Source organism: Rhodnius prolixus, unplaced genomic scaffold (assembly GCF_049639745.1).
Source record: "Rhodnius prolixus isolate KJV_2025 unplaced genomic scaffold, Rpr scaffold_19, whole genome shotgun sequence".
Lineage (NCBI taxonomy): Eukaryota > Metazoa > Arthropoda > Insecta > Hemiptera > Reduviidae > Rhodnius > Rhodnius prolixus.
In genome coordinates, this window is record NW_027411584.1 from 180,274 (window position 1) to 202,400 (window position 22,127).

Here is a 22,127-nt window from a genome sequence, read left to right on the forward strand (position 1 = left end):
CTGTAATGTGCTGCTGGCCATTATAAAGTGGTTATTTGTAGAACTAATAAGAATTAGCAGTCAATGATGGGCACATTAAAAATTGAATTAAATCCTAAATGCAATTGATTAAATATTTTTTAAATTTTAATCATAATTTAATCGGCGAAATTAATCGTATTTTGACAACTAATTGGTGAACTAAATTTCAAATTTAATCGTTAATCAAAGTAACTTACCATATGACTTTTTCAACTAATGGTTCGGACCACGTTTTGGGGACGCCACCTTTCTGGAGTATCACCAACAAAAACTTTTCGATTAATTTATTCAGGCTTGGACTCACTAAACCAAGATAGGTCTACCCTTGTACTCACATATACCGTGTTGGTGACTCACTAGTCCTACATAGGACCATCTTATTATACACTCATTTTACGAGGGGTTAAACAAGGTTTTCTAAACTTCAATTTTAAAATATTTTAAGGTTTTACTACCTCTAAGTATTCGATTATTAAATTTCTAACCAAACTTCCAAGAAGAAAGAAAATCAATACACCAAAAGTGCAATTTTAAATAAATGCTTTTTCTGTAATTTACCATGAATTTGCCAAAAGGATTCATTTGAAGCTGATCTAATGGTGTATTTAAGCTTAAATGTCAGTTTGGCTTGTACTTATTGCTTAATTAATAGTTTGGTTCACAGGGAATGTGTCGCTATCTATCAACATTATTATTAAATTGATCACTTTTTTCTTTTTATTATGCAATTCTAAGTTACAATAAAATTCAATTATATTCGTAAATTATGGTAAGAAAAAGTCATGTGAGTGTTCATACAAGATTCTTTTCATGAGAAAGTAAAGTGAAACTGTCGAATATTGCTGAAAACGATCTTAACTCATGAAAAATTCGTGAAAATTGAGAATGATTTTTTCCGAATAATTTGATAGCATTATTTCTCAATAACTACGTAACATTGACATTACATCTAAAATCACAAAAAAAAAAAAAAGTAATAAAATATGAGAAAATAATAAAAGATTTAGAAAAATAAGTGAAAGGTATTGAAGCTCCATTGTTAATAAGCTTTGATCAGCCATAACTGGTTATCATTGAACGAGGCGTGATTACGCTAGAGATGGGCGTGATTGCACTGAAGGTGGGCGTGATTACTCTAGAGGTGGGCGAGACACGCCCACAGTCAGCAACCACACTGCATTGTGATTGGTCAATACTTTAAACGTAATTAAAACAATGAAATAATTAATTTAAAATTTTTTCCCAACGTTTCTCCCATAGGTATTTGATAAACTTTCGATTAAAGCAATAAAAAAAAAATCTCTTTAAAAATCCTATAAATAATATTTCTTTTGGAATAATACTTCATGTTTTGCACAATTATCGTTATCAGAAACAAAAAAACTTCAGAATTTGTGTTGTTTAATCATGAAATAGATAAAAGAGAAATGGGCATATTTTAGACTTGTAGGCCGCCATTAAATAGGCGGTAAGCTAATTTTACACTCCATCCGGTGGAGAACTCTGGTGGCAATTTTTGTAAACATAAATGCACTTTATACTTATACGTACATTTAAATGTATTGATGACTCACAAGACTTATATGACTATCTTACACTCATATTTAACCTTCTTGACGCCGCACTAGACTTATATAGGACCCTTATACTAACATAACCATATTGGTGACTCACTAGACTTATATAGGACCACCCTACACTCACATTTAACAATGTTGGTGACTCACTGGACATGTGTAGGACAACCTTTACATTCACATTTAACCATGTTCGTGACTCTCTAGACTTACATAGGACCACTTTACACTCACATTTAACCAAATTGGTGACTCACTAGACTTATATAGGACCACCCTACACTCACATTTAACAATGTTGGTGACTCACTGGACATATTAGGACAACTTTACATTCACATTTAACCATGTTGTGACTCTCTAGAATTACATAGGACCACTTTACACTCACATTTAACCATTTTGGTCACTCACTAGACCTATATAGGTACACCCTACACTTACATTTAACAATGGTGATGACTCACTAGACATATGTAGGACCACTCACACTCACACTCAAATGATTAAAATTAAATTTTCGTTTATTCCAATTGGAATTTAATTGATTAAATTTTTGCCCATCTCTGAGAGCAATTTACTCTATTTCTTGGTCTTTATGATTTAAATGCAGATGTTAAAAAAAAATATCATTGTGTAAAAATTCTATTAAATTTGTTTAAAATATCAATTTATTCTGCTAAATGTAACTCTTGTTTGTTCCATCACAAAATTCAGTACCATCTTAGCATGTATCGTCTTTTGTCAAGAGCAAAACTAAAATAAAAGATTCTCACAATCTAGGCGAACCTAAAAGGGGTTTTAGAGGTTGAATCCCCCCTCGAAAATTTATGGAAAGTAAAATGTTTCTAATACTATGCTACAAAAAATATAATTCTTATAAACATTGAAACATTTTTTAAGAAATTCTAGCTCATAGACAGTATTAAATGGCTTAACTCTTTTACAACATGAATCTATCAGATGAAAATTGGGCAAACAATTTAGACTAGATTCTGAGGGTTTGGCAAGTCAAGCTTTGACACCGCGACCAAAAGGATCTGTAGTAATACTTTTAGTTCGAAGAACTCTCTAGTTCTGCCTGTTTGATTGGACGGAAAAATCTGAGGAAGGACCCCTGGATAAGGATTGAATGCACAAGCACTAGGTTGCACTTTTTCAGGATTTTTATACGACGTAAAAGGAACAGATTCACTGAAAATACCATGGGATTCCTTCAGGACCAAAAAGACCATTTTCACATTAGGGCTTTTGCCCTAGGGTTCCAAATATTAACAAGAAAGTTCATCGAGATTGTCTGACACTGCCGTAAGGCTTGAAAGCCAGAGTAAGGCGTCTGATTAAATGGCAACTACCTCTCTCTCTAAATGATAGTAGCTGGTTTTCTTTAGTTTATCGAGGCTGATCAGCGCCGTACCCCAAAATTCTTCGTCATAGAACCTCACCGTGGCAGTAGCGTAAACTAATTAGTCGATAATTACTGTAAAACAATAGTCATAAAAAGTAGTTAACATCCCAAAAATAAACAAAACAAAACCAATTTATTTATTTTAAATTATACTGTACTTATACCATAATACTTGAATTCGACACAAGAATGCTCTAATAGTAATATAATGTGATTATTCATTTTCCCAATTATTCCAATCTAACTATTCTCTACAATTGGGTAAAGAAATCATTGAATTCTAATCAATAGAAAGAGAGATATAAAGGTTTGAAATTTGAAGCAAAATGAAAACCACCAAATTTTAACCTTCTATTATCTCATTACCTGTTATCAGTAACATATTGTCATTTAAGCTAGTTATAAAGCTAACTATTCTCTACAATTGGGTAAAGAAATCATTGAATTCTGATCAATAGAAAGAGAGATATAATGGATTGAATTTTGAAGCAAAATGAAAACCACCAAATTTTAACCTTCTATATCTCATTACCTGTTATCACTAAAACATTGCCATTAATACTAGTTATAGAGCTAAGTTTTTCCTACAATTCGGTAAGAAAATCATTGAATTCTGATGTGTGGGATAAGAGATATTAAGGTTTGATTTTTGTACGAATTTGAATAAATTCGCTAACCTTTAAAATTTACCCTTTAATTTCTCATTAATTATTAACACTAAAATATTGAAATTTAAATGATTTATAAAGCTAAATTTTCTGTACAATTCGGTAAAATTTTCATTGAATTCTCAGCTGAATGAAGGGAGACATTAAAGTTTGTAATAATAGTACATCTCATTAATTATATCCTTTACACAAATTTTTAGTTTTAAAAGTTTAGTATGAGGGTTAATTGTACCTTAATATAGAGATCCTTAGCTCTAGAGATCTCTTTAAAGAGTTGTTATTGATATTGACCCCTAAACTATCCTAAAAAACAATTTTCTTGGAGTGTAAATTTTAAATTAATTTGAAACAGGATAGTTCACTGAAATGCGGGTCCGAGACAAACTTTTTGAGCCCTTAGATGTAACTGCTGTTCTGAAGAACCTTAGTAAAGCACAGATAGGTTATTGTATTTCACACTTCAGTAATACTGAGAATGATGTATAGAAGTAGGACGAAGAAGAAGAATACAATGTATAAGAAGATCGAAGAAGTGTTGGGTAAAAGTTACTAGCCCAGTTCAAGGAGTAACTTAGAAACGTTTTAGGTTACTTACAAGGTTGCCTTAATGGAAGCTGTGCCAGTTTCCAAACACACACTTAGTGTAAATGATGGAGACTCCATTAAGGCTTTTATCTCCCAAAGTAAATTTATCTTTGAAATAGAAGGTAAATGTATTGTTATCCACTGGAGTGTAGACTCACATGACTTCCTTGAATCTGCCTGTCTCAAGGTTCTATCTCGATTAATATTCTTCTACAGTTAATAAATCTACTTTGTGATTTATATAAACACAGTTTACTGGATAATTTCGGTACCATTTTTTTGGGTAAGTGAATAATTCTTTGGAAAAAGCAGGAATTTTCATTTAAACTCAGTTTTTTGAAAATTAATGACCTACCTAAAGAGAGTTGAAGAATTGTTTTTACCACCAATTTTTCTCCTAGAAGTAATTCTCGTGCCAAGAGGGTGGAAGATGTTCATTTTATGGTAAAATGCTATCAAAGATTCTTTTGTAAGTAATTCTATCTGGAGCAACCGCTCAGATCTTCTGGATTCTATTGAACAAGCAGATCGTTAAGTATACTCTGGGTGCCAAAGGTAGCCGAGCGGTTAGAGGCGAGACCTGCGAAGCTAATATGTATTGTGGTACTGAAGAAGGGTTTATAGGTTGGGAAGCCGGTAAAATCGTCGTCTAAATGATAGGTAATCAAAAAAGGTAGTCACCACGGTAGCCGAGCGGTTAAGATACTAGACCCGCAAAGCTAATGTGTATTGTTGGTTTAGTGGGTTCGTTTCCCTGTCTAGAGGCCTTGGATTTTATTTAATGGTTAATAAAAGAAATTTACAGCAAAGTATGTTTGCTGGTTGCCTCCGTCCACGACACCTAATTGGTAGTTGGACGTTAAGCCCCGCCTGAAAAAATAGGCGATTACTTTACTTTAAGTATGCTCGCCGAACGTGGAGATATCATTAAAGAATTTCATTTTTTTTGTACACCATTTCCCAAGGGGAAGGGCCACTGTACTGAATAGATCTTTTTCAGTTTTTTTTTTTCTCCAACGATTTGCCAGGGAAATGCTTTTCAAGTCCAATTTATAGAGGGAGAGGTTCTGATAAGCTTGCCTTTCTAGTCTAATGAGCGTCTTCATCAGCTGTGTAATAGCCGCAATAGGTTGAGCGGAAGTTGAAACGGAACTAAAATTAAATTACGTGATTATTATCATGGAACCAGGTTCCTCTTGGAACCCATTTGGGAGTCTTTCCCATCAAATACAAAATTGTTGTTTTTTGTTTTGCGTTTATTGTGCTACAATCAGCGCGTTGGCGCTATAAGTAACAATGATACCATAGCGTAATAAATAATGTAACGAGTGGAGAAGTTACCCAGTGGTAACACTCCAAAACATTATATGGTTAGTCACTCTGTTCACTGGAGAGGAGATCACGAGGCCACTGTCTTTTAAGACGCCTTGTCGGGTTGTCAGGAAGAGTTCTAGAAGAAAGATATTAAGCTAGAGGATTTATATGAGATTGCAGGCTGAAGTGGCGTTTTCTGAATCGTGTTTTAGCAACTTGGGTGACGAAAGGAATGTTAAGGTCAGTGTGTATAGTCCAGGTTGGAGATAAAATGGAGCGTGTACAATAATTCGAAGTATTTTAGATTGTAGCGATTGAATCCTTTAGATATTGGAGAGTTTGGTTGAACCCCACAGCTCTATTCCATACGCCCAGATGGGTTTCAATATAGAAGTATAAATCAGTCTTTTGTTGTCCAGAGAAAGTTTTGATCTAACGTCTAAGAGTCTTTTAAGTAGTCGACAGCGCCTGTTTAGTTCTGTTCTTTCAAGTCTAGTGTGGGGGAAATGTTTTAAAAATAAATAAATTAACTAGTATGGGAATCGACTAAGCGTTCCAATTCTCTACGCCCCCAGACATTACAGTCAAAAATATGTTCTTCGAAAACTTCTTAACGCTCCGTTCTATGTAACTAACCTCACCATCCATAAAGAAACTCCATTCTTGCTAAAACTCCATTTTCTCAAATTTCATACCTCTACAAGCAGCTCATCCTAACCCTCTAATAGAACAACTATCTTTTTCTGCAATACCAGGTGTTCCTCCAAGGAGATTGAAGAGAAGATGGCCTCGCGATCTAATCCTTATCATAAGAGCAGACTAACCATATCTTCAAGATAATGGAGTGATACTACTGGTGCCTTCTCCACTCATGTACCACATTACCACATTTGCAACAATCATTGCAGTTGCGAAATTTCAATAAAAGTTGTAAAAAAAGAAGAAATTGATAAAGCTTATTTAAAGTAATCAAAGCTGATAAAATAATTAGCTTAACTGAGTTAGTAATTATAAATAAAACCCGCTTTTAACCTTCCCTTTTGGTTTAGTTCATTGTAGTTGCAATCTACAATCACACCAAGGACTGGGGGGGAAGAGCTTTCATACAAAGGGTTGGAAAATGAATAGAAGTGGGAGGAGAAAGAGAGAGAGAGAGAGAGAGAGAGAGAGAGTGAGAGAGAGCGATTGGGCAAACGGGTTTGTTTGCTACACGGAGACGATGAAATTCAGAGCCCCCACGAGGAGTGTGAGTGTAGAGTGGAACTAACACAACAGGCATCAATGATGACGTTGAGAGTGAGGTCCGTGGCCAGGGCGGAAATAGTGGAAGTTTGGTATAAGGTCGGCGGACTTTATCGATTACGTATAATTGGTATAGTTTATCCAAGGAGAAGCCCTAGTACTAACAGTACAGTGATTATCGGAGTTAGCCACAACTTTGATAATTAAATCCTGGGAGTCGGTGTGTGGGGTGGGGTAAAGCGAGCGAGACAGAGTGAGGGAAGCCTTGGGGACCTTGTAGAACCGTATTGGCGTCTCTCCATTGTTGTCAACCCACAAAACATCCTCGGTTTTACCTCCCTTTCCACGTCACTTATTCCAAGTAATCTACTTTTGTTGTTTAGCTGATTTAATTGAAGCCACTTTATAAATTTATTATTACCTAAGGAAATTTATGTAAAAGGGTATTTTAATTATGAAACTTTATCATTGTAAATATATCAAAGGAAGTGTGAATTAGAAACTTGTCCCGAAGTTGGAATAGAGGTGGTTCTCTCCAGCACGCTGCTGAAGGTGGGGATGTCTTCAGAATAACTAAGAAGGGTAGGAGCCACAATCAGCCAGCCAGCAATGATTATGATTTAATGCCTTACACCACAAATGACTAACAAAGGAATTGGCTTAGGCACATCATTTAAGAATATTCACAGCTTCATTTGGGCACAATATCAAATGTTCTTGGCAATATTACCAATCTGAACGAACAGTGATTACTGTAAAGTTCTCATATTAACCATTAAATAAAATCCAAGGCCTCTAGACCTCGGGAATCGAACCCACTAAACCAACAATACATTTTAGCTTTGCGGGTCTAGCCTATAACCGCCAACATACTTTACTATAAATTTCTCATATTAACCATTAAATAAAATCCAAAGCCTCTAGATAGGGGATCGAACCCACTAAACCAACAATACATCTTAGCTTTGCGGGTCTAGTCTCTAACCGCCTAACATACTTTACTATAAATTTTTCATATTAACCATTAAATAAAATCCAAGCCCTAAGACTGGGAATTGTGGGAGTACAATACACATTAGATTTGCGGGTCTAGCCTATAACCGCTCGGCTACCGTGGCGCCTAACTTTTTTGATTACTTATCATTTAGACGACGATTTTACCGGCTTCCCAACCTATGAAACTTATGAATGGGATAAACCCTTCTTTTTCTGCCCGTCTTCTTGTTGGTCTTAACAAACTCTGGCTACCCCTGGGAAGTGTAAACATGTTTTCTGATACCTTTCATTAAATGGCCCATATTGCATTCTTGTACAAACTTTAGGTTCTAGACTAGACATTGTTTCAAAGAGCCTATCAAGAATTACTTTAACCCATTTCTATTCAATCCTAAGCTTGCTAGATTCAACATTTCGCCCAGGAATTGGCGATTTCCAGTCAAGTAGTTGGGAGAGAGAAAGAGAGAGAATCCTTAGCCAGTTTCAGTCCAGTAAGAGAAACTACTTTAAAATACTTGTGGCTCCTACAAGTATGTAATCTTGCATTTCCGTTCAGTTCAGTCCAACAGACAGAGAATAGAATTTCTACATGTTTAAACATGCACCTTTTCTTTAGAATCTTGTATCCACTTCACTAACGTTAAGTGGACACATAAAGCCCAGGTGCAGTTCTTACACAAATAATCTAACTCCCTCCTTCCTTAAAGGGATACGTAATGTTGACATAGATCTGACTACCTTCTTATAGCAGTACTTGACCCTTATAGTACCAGGTAAGAGATTTTGTTTGTGCGCCGCACGCCCTTTGTCCCGCTTATTTTGTATTTCAACATCTTGATTATTCCGACAAAGAAAAAAACTAAAATAAATTAAAAATAAAAGAAATGTCCAAATCGCCTTTTTTCTTACTTCAGTACTCACTGATTAATATTAATCGCAGATCATGGTCCATTATGTTCTCTGAGACTCACTGGCAATATTCTTTAAGAGGGCACAATATTGTCAAAAGTAAAAGTAAATCGAATAACAATCAAAGTACACACATCGAAAAACTTTACTTCTTTATCGATAGTCACTTAGTAAGAGCAAAATTTTGCGATCGGTCCGGATATCCGGAATAAAGATTTTCAACCGGACATTTTGCGTGTTACAAAGATTTTGAGCTCTCATCTGCTTAGTGATTTCGAGCACATAAATCTATGAATTTTACTACAATTATTTTTTCCTGAAAACATCGTTAATGATACTTCTAGGGTAAATTTAAAGCGGTTGGGTAAATTCTTTTTTAAAGTGATCATAATTAAATATTATTCAAATGCTTGGAGTTTGCAGAAAATTTGGTGAATTAGAACTTTTGGAATAGAAGAATAGAAAGTCGTATGGGTCTGCACAGCAGATTCTGCCTCATTGTCCAAATCTTGTGTAAAAAAAAAAAAAAAAAAAAGACAGATTATTTTCCATGTACAATGCGCAATCTAAGCCAACATGAAAACGTCGGACATTTCATTGCGATTTGTCTAGTTTAAAAAAAAAATTCAAGAGTTATCTGGGTTAAAGATAGCCAATCTATGGAAGAAAATTAAGGCGCCACGTTAGCCGAGAAGGTTAGAAGACTAGACCCGCAATGCTAAGATGTATTGTTGGTTTAGTGGATTCGATTCCCGGTGTCTAGGCCTTGGATTTTATTTAATGATTAATAAAAGGAATTTACAGTAAAGTATGTTGGGCAGTTATAGGCTAGACCCGCAAAGCTAAGGTGTATTGTTGGTTTAGTGGGTTCGATTCCCCTGGTCTCTAGGCCTTGGATTTTATTTAATGGTTAATATGAGAATTTAATAGTAAAATATGTTAGGCTTTTATCGACTAGACCCGCAAAGCTAAGATGTATTGTTGGTTTAGTGGGTTCGATTCCCGAGGTCTAGAGGCCTTGGATTTTATTTAATGGTTGATATGAGAAATCTATAGTAAAGTATGTTGGGCAGTTATAGGCTAGACCCGCAAAGCTAAGATGTATTGTTGGTTTAGTGGGTTCGATTCCCCTGGTCTCTAGGCGTTGGATTTTATTTAATGTTTAATAAAAGAAATTTACAGTAAAGTATGTTGGGCAGTTATAGGCTAGACCCGCAAAGCTAAGATGTATTGTTGGTTTAGTGGGTTCGATTCCCCTGGTCTCTAGGCGTTGGATTTTATTTAATGTTTAATAAAAGAAATTTAAAGTAAAGTATGTTGGGCAGTTATAGGCTAGACCCGCAAAGCTAAGATGTATTGTGTGTTTAGTGGGTTCGATTCCCCTGGTCTCTAGGCGTTGGATTTTATTTAATGTTTAATAAAAGAAATTTACAGTAAAGTATGTTGGGCAGTTATAGGCTAGACCCGCAAAGCTAAGATGTATTGTTGGTTTAGTGGGTTCGATTCCCGGGTCTCTAGGCGTTGGATTTTATTTAATGTTTAATAAAAGAAATTTACAGTAAAGTATGTTGGGCAGTTATAGGCTAGACCCGCAAAGCTAAGATGTATTGTTGGTTTAGTGGGTTCGATTCCCCTGGTCTCTAGGCGTTGGATTTTATTTAATGTTTAATAAAAGAAATTTACAGTAAAGTATGTTGGGCAGTTATAGGCTAGACCCGCAAAGCTAAGATGTATTGTTGGTTTAGTGGGTTCGATTCCCGGTGTCTAGGCCTTGGATTTTATTTAATGATTAATAAAAGGAATTTACAGTAAAGTATGTTGGGCAGTTATAGGCTAGACCCGCAAAGCTAAGATGTATTGTTGGTTTAGTGGGTTCGATTCCCCTGGTCTCTAGGCGTTGGATTTTATTTAATGTTTAATAAAAGAAATTTACAGTAAAGTATGTTGGGCAGTTATAGGCTAGACCCGCAAAGCTAAGATGTATTGTTGGTTTAGTGGGTTCGATTCCCCTGGTCTCTAGGCGTTGGATTTTATTTAATGTTTAATAAAAGAAATTTACAGTAAAGTATGTTGGGCAGTTATAGGCTAGACCCGCAAAGCTAAGATGTATTGTTGGTTTAGTGGGTTCGATTCCCCTGGTCTCTAGGCGTTGGATTTTATTTAATGTTTAATAAAAGAAATTTACAGTAAAGTATGTTGGGCAGTTATAGGCTAGACCCGCAAAGCTAAGATGTATTGTTGGTTTAGTGGGTTCGATTCCCCTGGTCTCTAGGCGTTGGATTTTATTTAATGTTTAATAAAAGAAATTTAAAGTAAAGTATGTTGGGCAGTTATAGGCTAGACCCGCAAAGCTAAGATGTATTGTTGGTTTAGTGGGTTCGATTCCCCTGGTCTCTAGGCGTTGGATTTTATTTAATGTTTAATAAAAGAAATTTAAAGTAAAGTATGTTGGGCAGTTATAGGCTAGACCCGCAAAGCTAAGATGTATTGTTGGTTTAGTGGGTTCGATTCCCCTGGTCTCTAGGCGTTGGATTTTATTTAATGTTTAATAAAAGAAATTTACAGTAAAGTATGTTGGGCAGTTATAGGCTAGACCCGCAAAGCTAAGATGTATTGTTGGTTTAGTGGGTTCGATTCCCGGGTCTCTAGGCGTTGGATTTTATTTAATGTTTAATAAAAGAAATTTACAGTAAAGTATGTTGGGCAGTTATAGGCTAGACCCGCAAAGCTAAGATGTATTGTTGGTTTAGTGGGTTCGATTCCCCTGGTCTCTAGGCGTTGGATTTTATTTAATGTTTAATAAAAGAAATTTACAGTAAAGTATGTTGGGCAGTTATAGGCTAGACCCGCAAAGCTAAGATGTATTGTTGGTTTAGTGGGTTCGATTCCCGGTGTCTAGGCCTTGGATTTTATTTAATGATTAATAAAAGGAATTTACAGTAAAGTATGTTGGGCAGTTATAGTCTAGACCCGCAAAGCTAAGATGTATTGTTGGTTTAGTGGGTTCGATTCCCCTGGTCTCTAGGCGTTGGATTTTATTTAATGTTTAATAAAAGAAATTTACAGTAAAGTATGTTGGGCAGTTATAGGCTAGACCCGCAAAGCTAAGATGTATTGTTGGTTTAGTGGGTTCGATTCCCCTGGTCTCTAGGCGTTGGATTTTATTTAATGTTTAATAAAAGAAATTTAAAGTAAAGTATGTTGGGCAGTTATAGGCTAGACCCGCAAAGCTAAGATGTATTGTTGGTTTAGTGGGTTCGATTCCCCTGGTCTCTAGGCGTTGGATTTTATTTAATTGTTAATATGAGAATTTAATAGTAAAATATGTTAGGAGTTTATCGACTAGACCCGCAAAGCTAAGATGTATTGTTGGTTTAGTGGGTTCGATTCACGTGGTCTAGAGGCCTTGGATTTTATTTAATGGTTGATATGAGAAATCTATAGTAAAGTATGTTTGCAAGTTGCCTCCGTTAGCGACACTTAATTTGGTAGTTGGAAGTAAAGCATACCTTATGACATTACAAGTATTAGTACTACATAAAAGTGTAAATTATGAGGCAATTAATATCTAAAAATTAAATATGTACCAAAGTTATATGTGAGGTCAATACGATATTTTTTAAATATCAAGCCAGTTAAAATTAAATCTTGAAACTTGAAAGGGAAAAAAATTCTTTATTAAAAGGCATTGTTGAAGAGAGAAAAATTGGATGTGAATGAGAGTTGTGATAAGGATTGGATTGCCGTGATAAGGGGCAGCTAGTTAAGGTGGTAAAGTCAAGTACAATGATGTTTTGATAGCCACGGAAGGAAGTACACCCATACATTGTTCAGGAAATGGTATTACAATCGTGGTTTGGGTTAAATAGAAGAAAGATCCCCCATCGTTGGGCTTTCATTCACACCCACCCTAGGGGTATGGCTAATACAATAGCTCCTGTGTGTGTGGGGGGGGGGGAGAGCTGGAGAAAGTGCAGGACCAAGTTATTGGGTCTTTCACTGTCAAGTGCAGGAAACACCACTTTATCCCAAACATCCAAAAGCTGCTCCCATTTCTTCACCACTTTTAAACTAATTATCATATAAAACGATCTGGTGTGGTTAGTGCAGCTTTTTGTTCTCAACGCTGCCTCTCCGCAATCTTCTCAATTATATTACTGGCGCAATCATTAGTAAACAATACAAGTACTCAGGGCCGGCGTAGATATAAACCCCAAGATATAGTCCTCCGTCTACTGGATAAGAAATTATGAATTAACAGAGCTCCCCACTAAGTGGAGGGGAAGAAGAACCTACATGGAAGCTGCAATTAAAGTGCGGGCCAGATGAGCTGTCTACAGTACGGTGCTGACTGAAGTGGGTCATGTCAGCTGAAGTGGACCATATGATCCTATTCAGTTTGGGCTGGTTCACACACAACCATTTCCCTCACCACTATCGGCTCTTAATAGTTTTTTTAATACCTCTTTCAACTTCCGCCACAACAAAATTCATCCATCAATTTCCGGACTAGCGAATCATAGTGCGAAATTTTTCGCTGTGTGTGGTTCAAATTTAAGTCAGGAAAAAAATCTAAAGAAAATTAGTTCATATTGAATTATTATCTCAGGCTAACGGACGTCAGGTTTTTCTCCATCACCAGCAGTTTGGTGACGTGGAAAATTCAAATTGAAAAAAATCCATTGGTCGACTTTCTTGTCACCAATCAAATTGTTACGTGTAACGAAAATTGAGTTATAGCCCTTGCAATTGTCGACTGTAAATAATCATTTGGTAAAGTCGGGTGAGATGGCCACCATTTTATTTGGAGGGTGCCTGCAAAATTTTGGTTAGGGCTAGGCTTACTTTAGTATTATTTTTTGAAACCTCATACGGTCACAAACATAAGGTAAGGAAAATTTATAATTGCCCAAGAGATAGAAAACAGATTAAAGCTTTAATTGTAAATTGAAGATTAACCAGAAATCTTTTGATAATTCACGTAAGTTTGGAAAAATAATTAGTAAATTAAAGCCAAAAGATTTAAACGAGATAATAAGGAAGCTGAAAAGGAAATTTAAGAAAATAATTTTCCACATATTTTTGATCCCCAAAACTGGAAAAAATATTTTGTATTTGACTGTGGCATCTAAATAAAAAATAAAAATTGAAATTTGTCTTTTTCCGCTATTTACGTTATTTCATTGTATTGAACACACAAATCGACTGACAGACACAAATTTGGACAAATAATCATCTTCAAAGAAATTTCGAAAATTGATTAGTTTTGCGATTGTGAATTGTAAGTAATCATAATCACTCACAGAATAGAAAACACTACTTACATGATAAAACAAATCGATCTAGGAATGTGATTAGTTGTTCAGAAATAGATCGATCATTATCAACAATCGTTTTTTGGGTGAAATTTAAAATAAAAATTTTTCACAGATGAGAAATACTTGCACTTACTTCAAATTTAAGTAAAGTACTTAAAAAAGAAAAAGAAAGATTATTAAAAGACTTTTTAAGTCTGAGAAAATTCTGTAGATAATTTCCCTCTTCCTTTAATCTAGAAAACCCTTTTCAGTCCTCAATTTTCTAACGCTCTTCCAATCTGCGCGCGTAGGGGGGGGAGAAAAATCTGTTAATAAATAACCTTCTAAGGATTTAATTACGAACCACAGCTTCTTTTTTTTCCCCGGACAAAGAGGATTTCAAAAGATTTAAAAAAAAAAAGAACTAAAGTAAAGAAAGAAGCTTGCAAAAAAAAAAAGCTGAAAAAGTCAAAATGTTAGAAGGGAAAAAATAAAAATAATAATGCTTATTCTTATTTTCAAGTTTTAGGTATTAAGAAGGAGTTAAGTAAGGGGCGAGCAGAAGGGCTTGCAGCTTAAGACGGCAAGTAAAGCGTTCCATTAAGGGCAAGGAGAGCCTGTAACCGTCGCTAAGCGTACCCTAAGCCAAGTTGTCGCTGGTGCCGACATTTTTCACAATTCTTTCGGCATTAACGACCTAACTTTAAGCCCCCGTCGCTTTCGATTTTGTGTGTCAACTTTCTATTTCTATTTTTTTGTTTTCCCTCAGGAGACTGGAGAAGAATTTTAAAAAAATAAGTGAGGTGGTGGTGGACTTTGCAAGTTCAATCTGTAATTATTTTTTTACTTTTACTCACTTTATGAGAGAGGTTTAAGTTTCTATTTTTCTAGATTTTCTGAAAATTTCCACACAAGTAAACAAAATAAAAAAATTTCTAAGGCTAACTGACGTTTTTCTCCATCACCAGCAACTATGTCGTTTGGAAACGGCCAAAATTCAAAATTAAAAAAAAATCCATTGGTCGACTTGTCAATGTATCAACCAATCAAATTTTTTTTTTTTTTTTTTTTTTTGCGCATCAACAGCTGAGGTCATTAGCGCCCGGAGCTTTTTCCAGTGCACTGCCGGCCTCCGGTCAGTGTTCTCTCGTTACAGACAACACTGTCCATCACCGGACAGTGAGCTGTAAGAAGCTCCTAGGAAGAGAAAATCTAAGGGTCAGCTGCTGGATTCGAACCCGGGACCTCCGCGTGGGAGTCCAGTATGCTAACCTCATAGCTAATCCCTTCCCTGCCAATCAAATTGTTACGCGAAACGAAAATTGAGTTATTGCCCTTGCGATTGTCAATTGTAAGTAATCATAATTGCAAACAGAATAGAAAACACCACTTACATTATAAAAAAAATCGATCTAGGAATGTGATCAGAAATAGATCGATCATTAAAAACAATTGGGAAATGAAGGCTAATAATAGTTTTGGCCAATTAATACGATTGGAGGAAAGATGAAAGCCAAATAGACTAATTTAACTTCGCTCAAAAAAGAGAAAGGTCGTTCAAGACCAGGAGGGCTCAGAAAAGGCGATTGTCGATTGAATTAGAAGGGCGGTTCCACCAAAAAAATGGGGTAAGGAAACGCAGGTAACCAAAATGCATCTCATGAGAGATACCGGGAGCTTCAAGACCAGTAAAATCCGTCTAAGAGTTTTCGGATAGCAGTACAATGAACTAATAAAGTAGTGACCAGGACTCTAGGGAGCATGGCGACTCAATCGCCCACTGAATAAACCTAGTAAGTTCTGATAAAGATAACCAGATGCCACAATCTCCGGTCGGGGAAACATTTAACCTCCTGAAGACCAGAAATCCTAGTTTCAGAATAAACTGGACACAACTCCACAAAGTCCGCACAGTCTCTCATTGGACTCCACCACAGCCAGCACAGATTGGCGAGACTGGGTAAGGCAGCATTTAAAAAAAAGATGGTACCATAAATTCGCATGTCCACTCAACACCTGAATTGTGTTACCTATTAGGAGATTCTTAATTATGAATTCATGAATCAGTGGAAAACCATTGATTCCTTCAATTGGGACTTAATAAGCAAAGATGGACTCAGAAATACCCGATTTAGAGTGAGAGAACTCCATTGCTCTTCCAACAGGATAATGAACAACATTGAAATTGATCCTCCCTTAGAGCCCTTACTGGAAGCTAAGCCTCAGATCTTGAGTGGTTAGTTTTCTGAATGGAATTGTCTTCTTAGTTTCAAGATTCTTTTTTTCTTTGTCTTCGAAGCATTTGATAGTGAAAGAGACGCGGCCCTGCTTTGAATAAGCATCAATTGCTCCAGCTCAGTGACGACTACAAATGCGCATCGATACACTACCAAAGTTAAGAGATAGGAGCACCTAAAGCATCAACTGATCCGCAACATCGAAGATATGACATTTGATCACGTCCTCTCAAACCAAAGAAGAAGAAAAATGCCGAAAACACGTTGTAACTAAATGAACAACTTAGAGGAAAACTTATCGTTGAAACTCCCACTGAATTGAACGCCCACTTGAACCCAGGAAAGCTATTTGCCATGGAAAAGTTTCGAACCCAAAAAAAAAAGAACCAAAGGTTCTGAATATGTAGATTCCAGGTAAGGTATTCACAAATTCTAGGATAATTACCATGTAGATCTTAGCATTAACAATTCTAGGACTTGGGGATTACTTAATCACAGTTGGAAACAAGCAGAATCTTATGTTAGTGTAAACAATGATTTCTGTTTATATAACCCGTGTAAGTCAGTTTAACCATATTAACCATATTATCAAGGAAAGATAATAAGAAGGAAAATTTTCTTGCTTTATAATTTCTGTAATAATATTATTAGTTAAGCCATTCATTGCACAACTAGATTAACTCCATAAAAGTGGAGAAATGCGAGGAGATAATGTAAATTTTTTTTTGTAATTCTGTTTAAAATATAAATTCAAATAAATTTAGCATTCAGCGGCTGCTACTGAATTTGAGTTGAATTATTACAACAATTTAAATTAGAGCAAGGAATTAATCAAAATGACTTCTGAAATAAATTATTTATTATTTAATGGCCAAAAAATGTTTTACCATTTAATGGCGTTAATCTTTATTATTTGAGAAATTTATTATAAATTTAAAAAGCTAGAACTGAACACTTTGGGCACTTAAATTTATGATATTTCAAAAAGTGGAGTTGTTAATCGATTTAATTGTATAAATAAAATTTTTCATTATTAAATATTAAATAAAATCCAAGGCCTAGAGACCGGGGAATCGAACCCACTAAACCAACAATACATCTTAGCTTTGCGGGTCTAGTATCTTAACCGCTCGGCTATTGTGGTGCCTGTCAAGTGATAAAAAACATTTCTATAACTTCAATTTTAGTGAAGGAACTACCGGAATCAGTTGAGCACAGTTTTAACCGCAATTATACGTAAGCTCTTGGCGAATTTTTTCAAATAAAACATGTGTAAATAAAAATAAAAGAATGTGAGAAATAATTCCATTTCATCGTTTTACTTACTGTTCGAGTCTCGATTAATTTCTTAAGCAAGCCCTCTTAAGTTAAATAATTTACTCCTAGTTATTTCCAAGCTCCTCTTTGCATCTGCAACAATTTGAACGAATTTAGAAGTAGTTGGACGATTCAAATTCACCATAACGTTACTGTTTACTTGCCCACTATCCAAGAATGTATAAACCTTACAAATAAATGTAGAGTGAATTAGATCAGTGATTAGTGTATGCTGGTTTTCAAAGCAGCGATCCAAGGGTTCGAATCCAGCAACTAACCCTTACATTTTTTTCTCTTCCCAAGAATTTTCTTGCAGCTCACTGTCCGGTGATAGATTTTTAAGGTGATAATTTTGGTGGCACTTTTTAAGACTATAGCTGTGTTATGGAATCGTTCGCAACTCATTGATAAGATAACCTTCTGCGGTTTTTTACTGCTTCTACTAAGATTTTATTTTAAAACATCTGAATACTTTGAAGTTTTGTATTGGACGCATTCCCCCCCCCAACTTTTTGCTTTCATAACCACAAAATAGTCTTATGCAGGAAGCAGTTTAATTGAGACTTTTTATTGATGATATTGATGATTTGTAAAAAGAAGACTAGCATCAGTTTGTTGGTTATTAGAAGGTTGTCAATCAAAATTTCTTTTTAAAAAGTAAAGTAGTCGCCTATTTTTTTTAGGCGGGGCTTAACGTCCAACTACCCAATTAGGAGTCGTGGACGGAGGCGACTAGCAAACATACTTAACTGTAAATTTCTTTTATTAACCATTAAATAATATCCAAGGCCTAGAGACCGGGAATCGAACCCACTAAACCAACAATACATCTTAGATTTGCGGGTCTAGCCTATAACCGCCTAACATACTTTACTATAAATTTCTCGTATTAACCATTAAATAAAATCCAAAGCCTAAAGGACCGGGAATCGAACCCACTAAACCAACAATACATATTAGCTTTGCGGGTCTAGCCTATAACCGCCTAACATACTTTATTATAAATTTCTCGTATTAACCATTAAATAAAATCCAAAGCCTAGGGACCGGGGAATCGAACCTACTAAACCAACAATACATATTAGCTTTGCGGGTCTAGCCTATAACCGCCTAACATACTTTACTGTAAAATTCTCATGTTAACCATTAAATAAAATTCAAGGCCTAGGGACCGGGGAATCGAACCTACTAAACCAACAATACATCTTAGCTTTCCGGGTCTAGCCTATAACCGCCTAACATACTTTACTGTAAATTTCTCATATTAACCATTAAATAAAATTCAAGGTTTAGGGACCGGGGAATCGAACCTACTAAACCAACAATACATCTTAGCTTTCCGGGTCTAGCCTATAACCGCCTAACATACTTTACTGTAAATTTCTCATATTAACCATTAAATAAAATTCAAGGTTTAGGGACCGGGGAATCGAACCTACTAAACCAACAATACATCTTAGCTTTGCGGGTCTAGCCTATAATCGCCTAACATATTTTACTGTAAATTTCTCATGTTAACTATTAAATAAAATTCAGGGCCTAGGGACCGGGGAATCGAACCTACTAAACCAACAATACTTATTAGCTTTGCGGGTCTAGTATATTTACCCCTCGGCTACCGTGGCGACTCAATTTCTTGTTATTTATTATAAGATTGTGCTGCGTGAACATCACAGCTTTCAAAAGGGCTCGTATAAACTGGTAATGTCCGAGAAACAGAAGGGCTGTTAGGGTACACCAGATTTTTAGGTAACTTTAAGACTTATTTGTTCTACAAGCAATTAAAAATACAAATAAATAATTAAAAAAAAAAAATGTTTAAACGGTTTATTTATTTAGGATGAAACATTAGAAGGGCAAAGGACGAAAGGGAAAGGATGTACGAAGGAAAGGCAGGAGAAAAAAAAAATAGAAACATAAAAAAGAAGTAATAAGTGTCCAACCAAAAGTAAATAACTAAGTGGGTAAATATTGTATAGGCCTACTGTAACCTCTGGCCGCATTGCAAACAGGATAGTAACCTCCCTAATAAAGAGTAAATTAAAGTGTGGCACCAATTAGAGGAGCAAGATGTTAGCCGGTAATGCTCCCCCAACTGAAGGGAGGTGGCAGGAAATGAGTTGGTTGCATTAAGTATGTCTTATATGATATATCATTCCCTGTAGATGTGTGTGTGTGTGTGTGTGTGTGTGTGTGTGTGTGTGTGTGTGTGTGTGTGAGGTAGGGGAGGCCAAAATGGGATGATGATGATGATGGGATGGAAAGTTAAAGAGAAGTAACACGATGAGTATAAATGGGTGGAAGGGATATACACGACCACCAGAGAGAGCGCCCCCCTTGGATGACTCTTCTCTCACACACTCTCTCTCTCTCTCTAGGGGGAGTGGTATTTCTGTTGGCCACGCCTACTACCCCATCCAGTCGGCCAATAGCTGTATTCCATTATTCTGTGTAGTGATGGTTATAACCGTCAAGTAGGAGAAGGTGGTTTTGGTTTTTGGTGGTACTTCTAGTGAAGGGGGGGACTAAGAGAGAGACAGAGTGAGAGAGAGGTTTCTCTCATACATGGGCGAGTTGGGGAGGGGATAAGGCCAGGTGAACTGGGATTGAAGGCACGGCCAGTTTTACCCCTACCCAACTGGTTATAACTAAACTTTCAGCCAAAAAGAGGGGTGAGAGGGCCGCGGCACTCCACTACCTTCCCGTATCGGTTACCCCGAAAACAAAATTACGTTCACATGTCTCCGTTCAGTTATAGGGCTCAGTACAGAGCCGGCTATCAAGATAGGCCGCCTACATTCTACGAGAATAGAACAACGGTGGAGCTGGGCTTGACTCGTGGCCCTACGGGTGGTAGCGGCCCAGGTAGTGAAGAAGACGAAGACGAGACTACGGTGGCCAACAACGCTAAAAGAATGGGCGCTTTATATCCGGCCGATTTAAGCAAACCAAGAGGATTGTTTACCATTGATAGTATACTGTCAAGACCGGCCGTTAATACTGCTAGTAATGGTAGTAGTCTTAGTAGTAATAATGCTATTACACCTATACAACAACAACAACAGCAGCAACAACAACAACAACAAATGGATACTACCGTAGCGTCGCAGAGTAGTATCAGACATCCACTACATTTTGGACATCTTGCAGCGGCCGCAGCAGCTGCAGCTTCAGTCTTCCCACCGGCGCATGATTTTTTAGGTAATTATAACCTCAATATTTCACTTAAAAATTATTTGTCTATTAAAAAATTTTTTTGTGTACGTTGAACATTCGGGATTGTATTACATAGTGATTAAAACTGTCCTGTAGGACAGTTGTAATAAGGGTTGATCATCTAAGAAACTGCACGAAAAAGCGTAACGTTGAAAAAACGCCCAACTTTGACAATTTTTTTTCTCTTTTTCTGTAAAAGATAAAATTCTCAAATTTTCTTTAAATTATAGGGGAAATCATCCTTTATAACTGTAATTTTTTTGCAACAACCCAGTTGCCAAAAAGTTGCTGAAAATGAGCAATAACGGCATTTTCAAAAATTGTTCTTTCTTGTTGTTGTTACCTTTTTTTTTTGTAAACAACGTAGCGCTTTAAAGCGCGAACCGATTTTCATGAATGAGGTGTCATTCGATTTGGAATTTTATGTAGATGTGCCTTTTTTTTGGGGGGGGGGTCTCGATGGTGTAAATCGAGTGGAAGAGGAGTTAGCTTGAAAACAAATCTGGTGGGCACTATTCTCGAATTTCTCTTAAAACAATTGTCAAAATTCCCAATAAACTGTATTATGATCTTTTCAGATTCGTAATTTCAAACCATGTTTCAATTTTTGACACCATAATTTACACCTTTGAAAGACCATAAACCTAAAAAAATGGCAACTTTAAAGGTGAACTAATCCTTCCTTAGAACTGTCCTAAAATGAATTCTCTTCGACAAATCATTCAAATAAACTTTATATATCCACGATCATGATGATAGGGAGCTTTAGCAGAAGAATCATAGGAGCCGTTGTCGGCTCCAAATCCCAACAAAAAAAGAGAGAATAATTCGTCCAGTCAAATGAGCCCGTATTTCCTTTGTTCTTGCAATCCTAGCAATCCACTTAATCTACCAGTTTGAATAAATTCATTAAAGTTAGGATATTACTTTTTGCTGGGATAGCATTTTTCAGTCCCCGCTTCCTGCAATCGTACGGGATTCCCAAGGAGAGTACAATGCAAAGAGAGAGAAAAACCACCATACTCTGGAATTGTTTGGTGAATCATTAAATACCTTCTTTCTCTTTTTGTCCCCGGGAGCGCGCTAGGGTTTCCTTTACTGCCGCTAAAGACAACGCAGTCCATCGCTGCTTATAGTGAAGCTCCTAGGAAATAAAAAAAATCTACGGGTCATTAGCTGGATTAAAAGGGAAAAGTTACCATTTGTGCTCTTATTGGTGGAATTTTAAGATAAGTACAAGGCTAAAGGAAATCTTTGTAAGCATTTTTAGGGAAGACCCCTTCCCCCCAAAAAAGAATCCAATCAGTAAAAAGAAACTTGCGTTAGTGGGATTAAAATCC

The 22,127-nt window shown here is 36.2% G+C and overlaps 1 protein-coding gene and 1 long non-coding RNA gene across 2 annotated transcripts in view; one reads left to right on the top strand and one right to left on the bottom strand.

The window, feature by feature from the left end:
* Positions 1 to 4,584: 4,584 nt before the first annotated feature.
* The window catches only part of LOC141448307 (uncharacterized), a 92,916-nt gene continuing 75,373 nt past the window's right edge, over positions 4,585 to 22,127 (bottom strand). The window contains exons 7-8 of the long non-coding RNA XR_012454947.1: positions 17,581 to 17,664; positions 4,585 to 4,771 (exon numbers count right to left, since the gene is read on the bottom strand). This is a non-coding gene — a long non-coding RNA (uncharacterized lncRNA). The remainder of the gene's footprint in view (positions 4,772 to 17,580; positions 17,665 to 22,127) is intronic.
* The window catches only part of Gsc (goosecoid homeobox), a 70,864-nt gene continuing 69,009 nt past the window's right edge, over positions 20,273 to 22,127 (top strand). Inside the window, exon 1 of the mRNA XM_074116579.1 lies at positions 20,273 to 20,772. Coding sequence (XP_073972680.1) covers positions 20,310 to 20,772 — 463 coding nt within the window. The 5' untranslated portion in view covers positions 20,273 to 20,309. The remainder of the gene's footprint in view (positions 20,773 to 22,127) is intronic.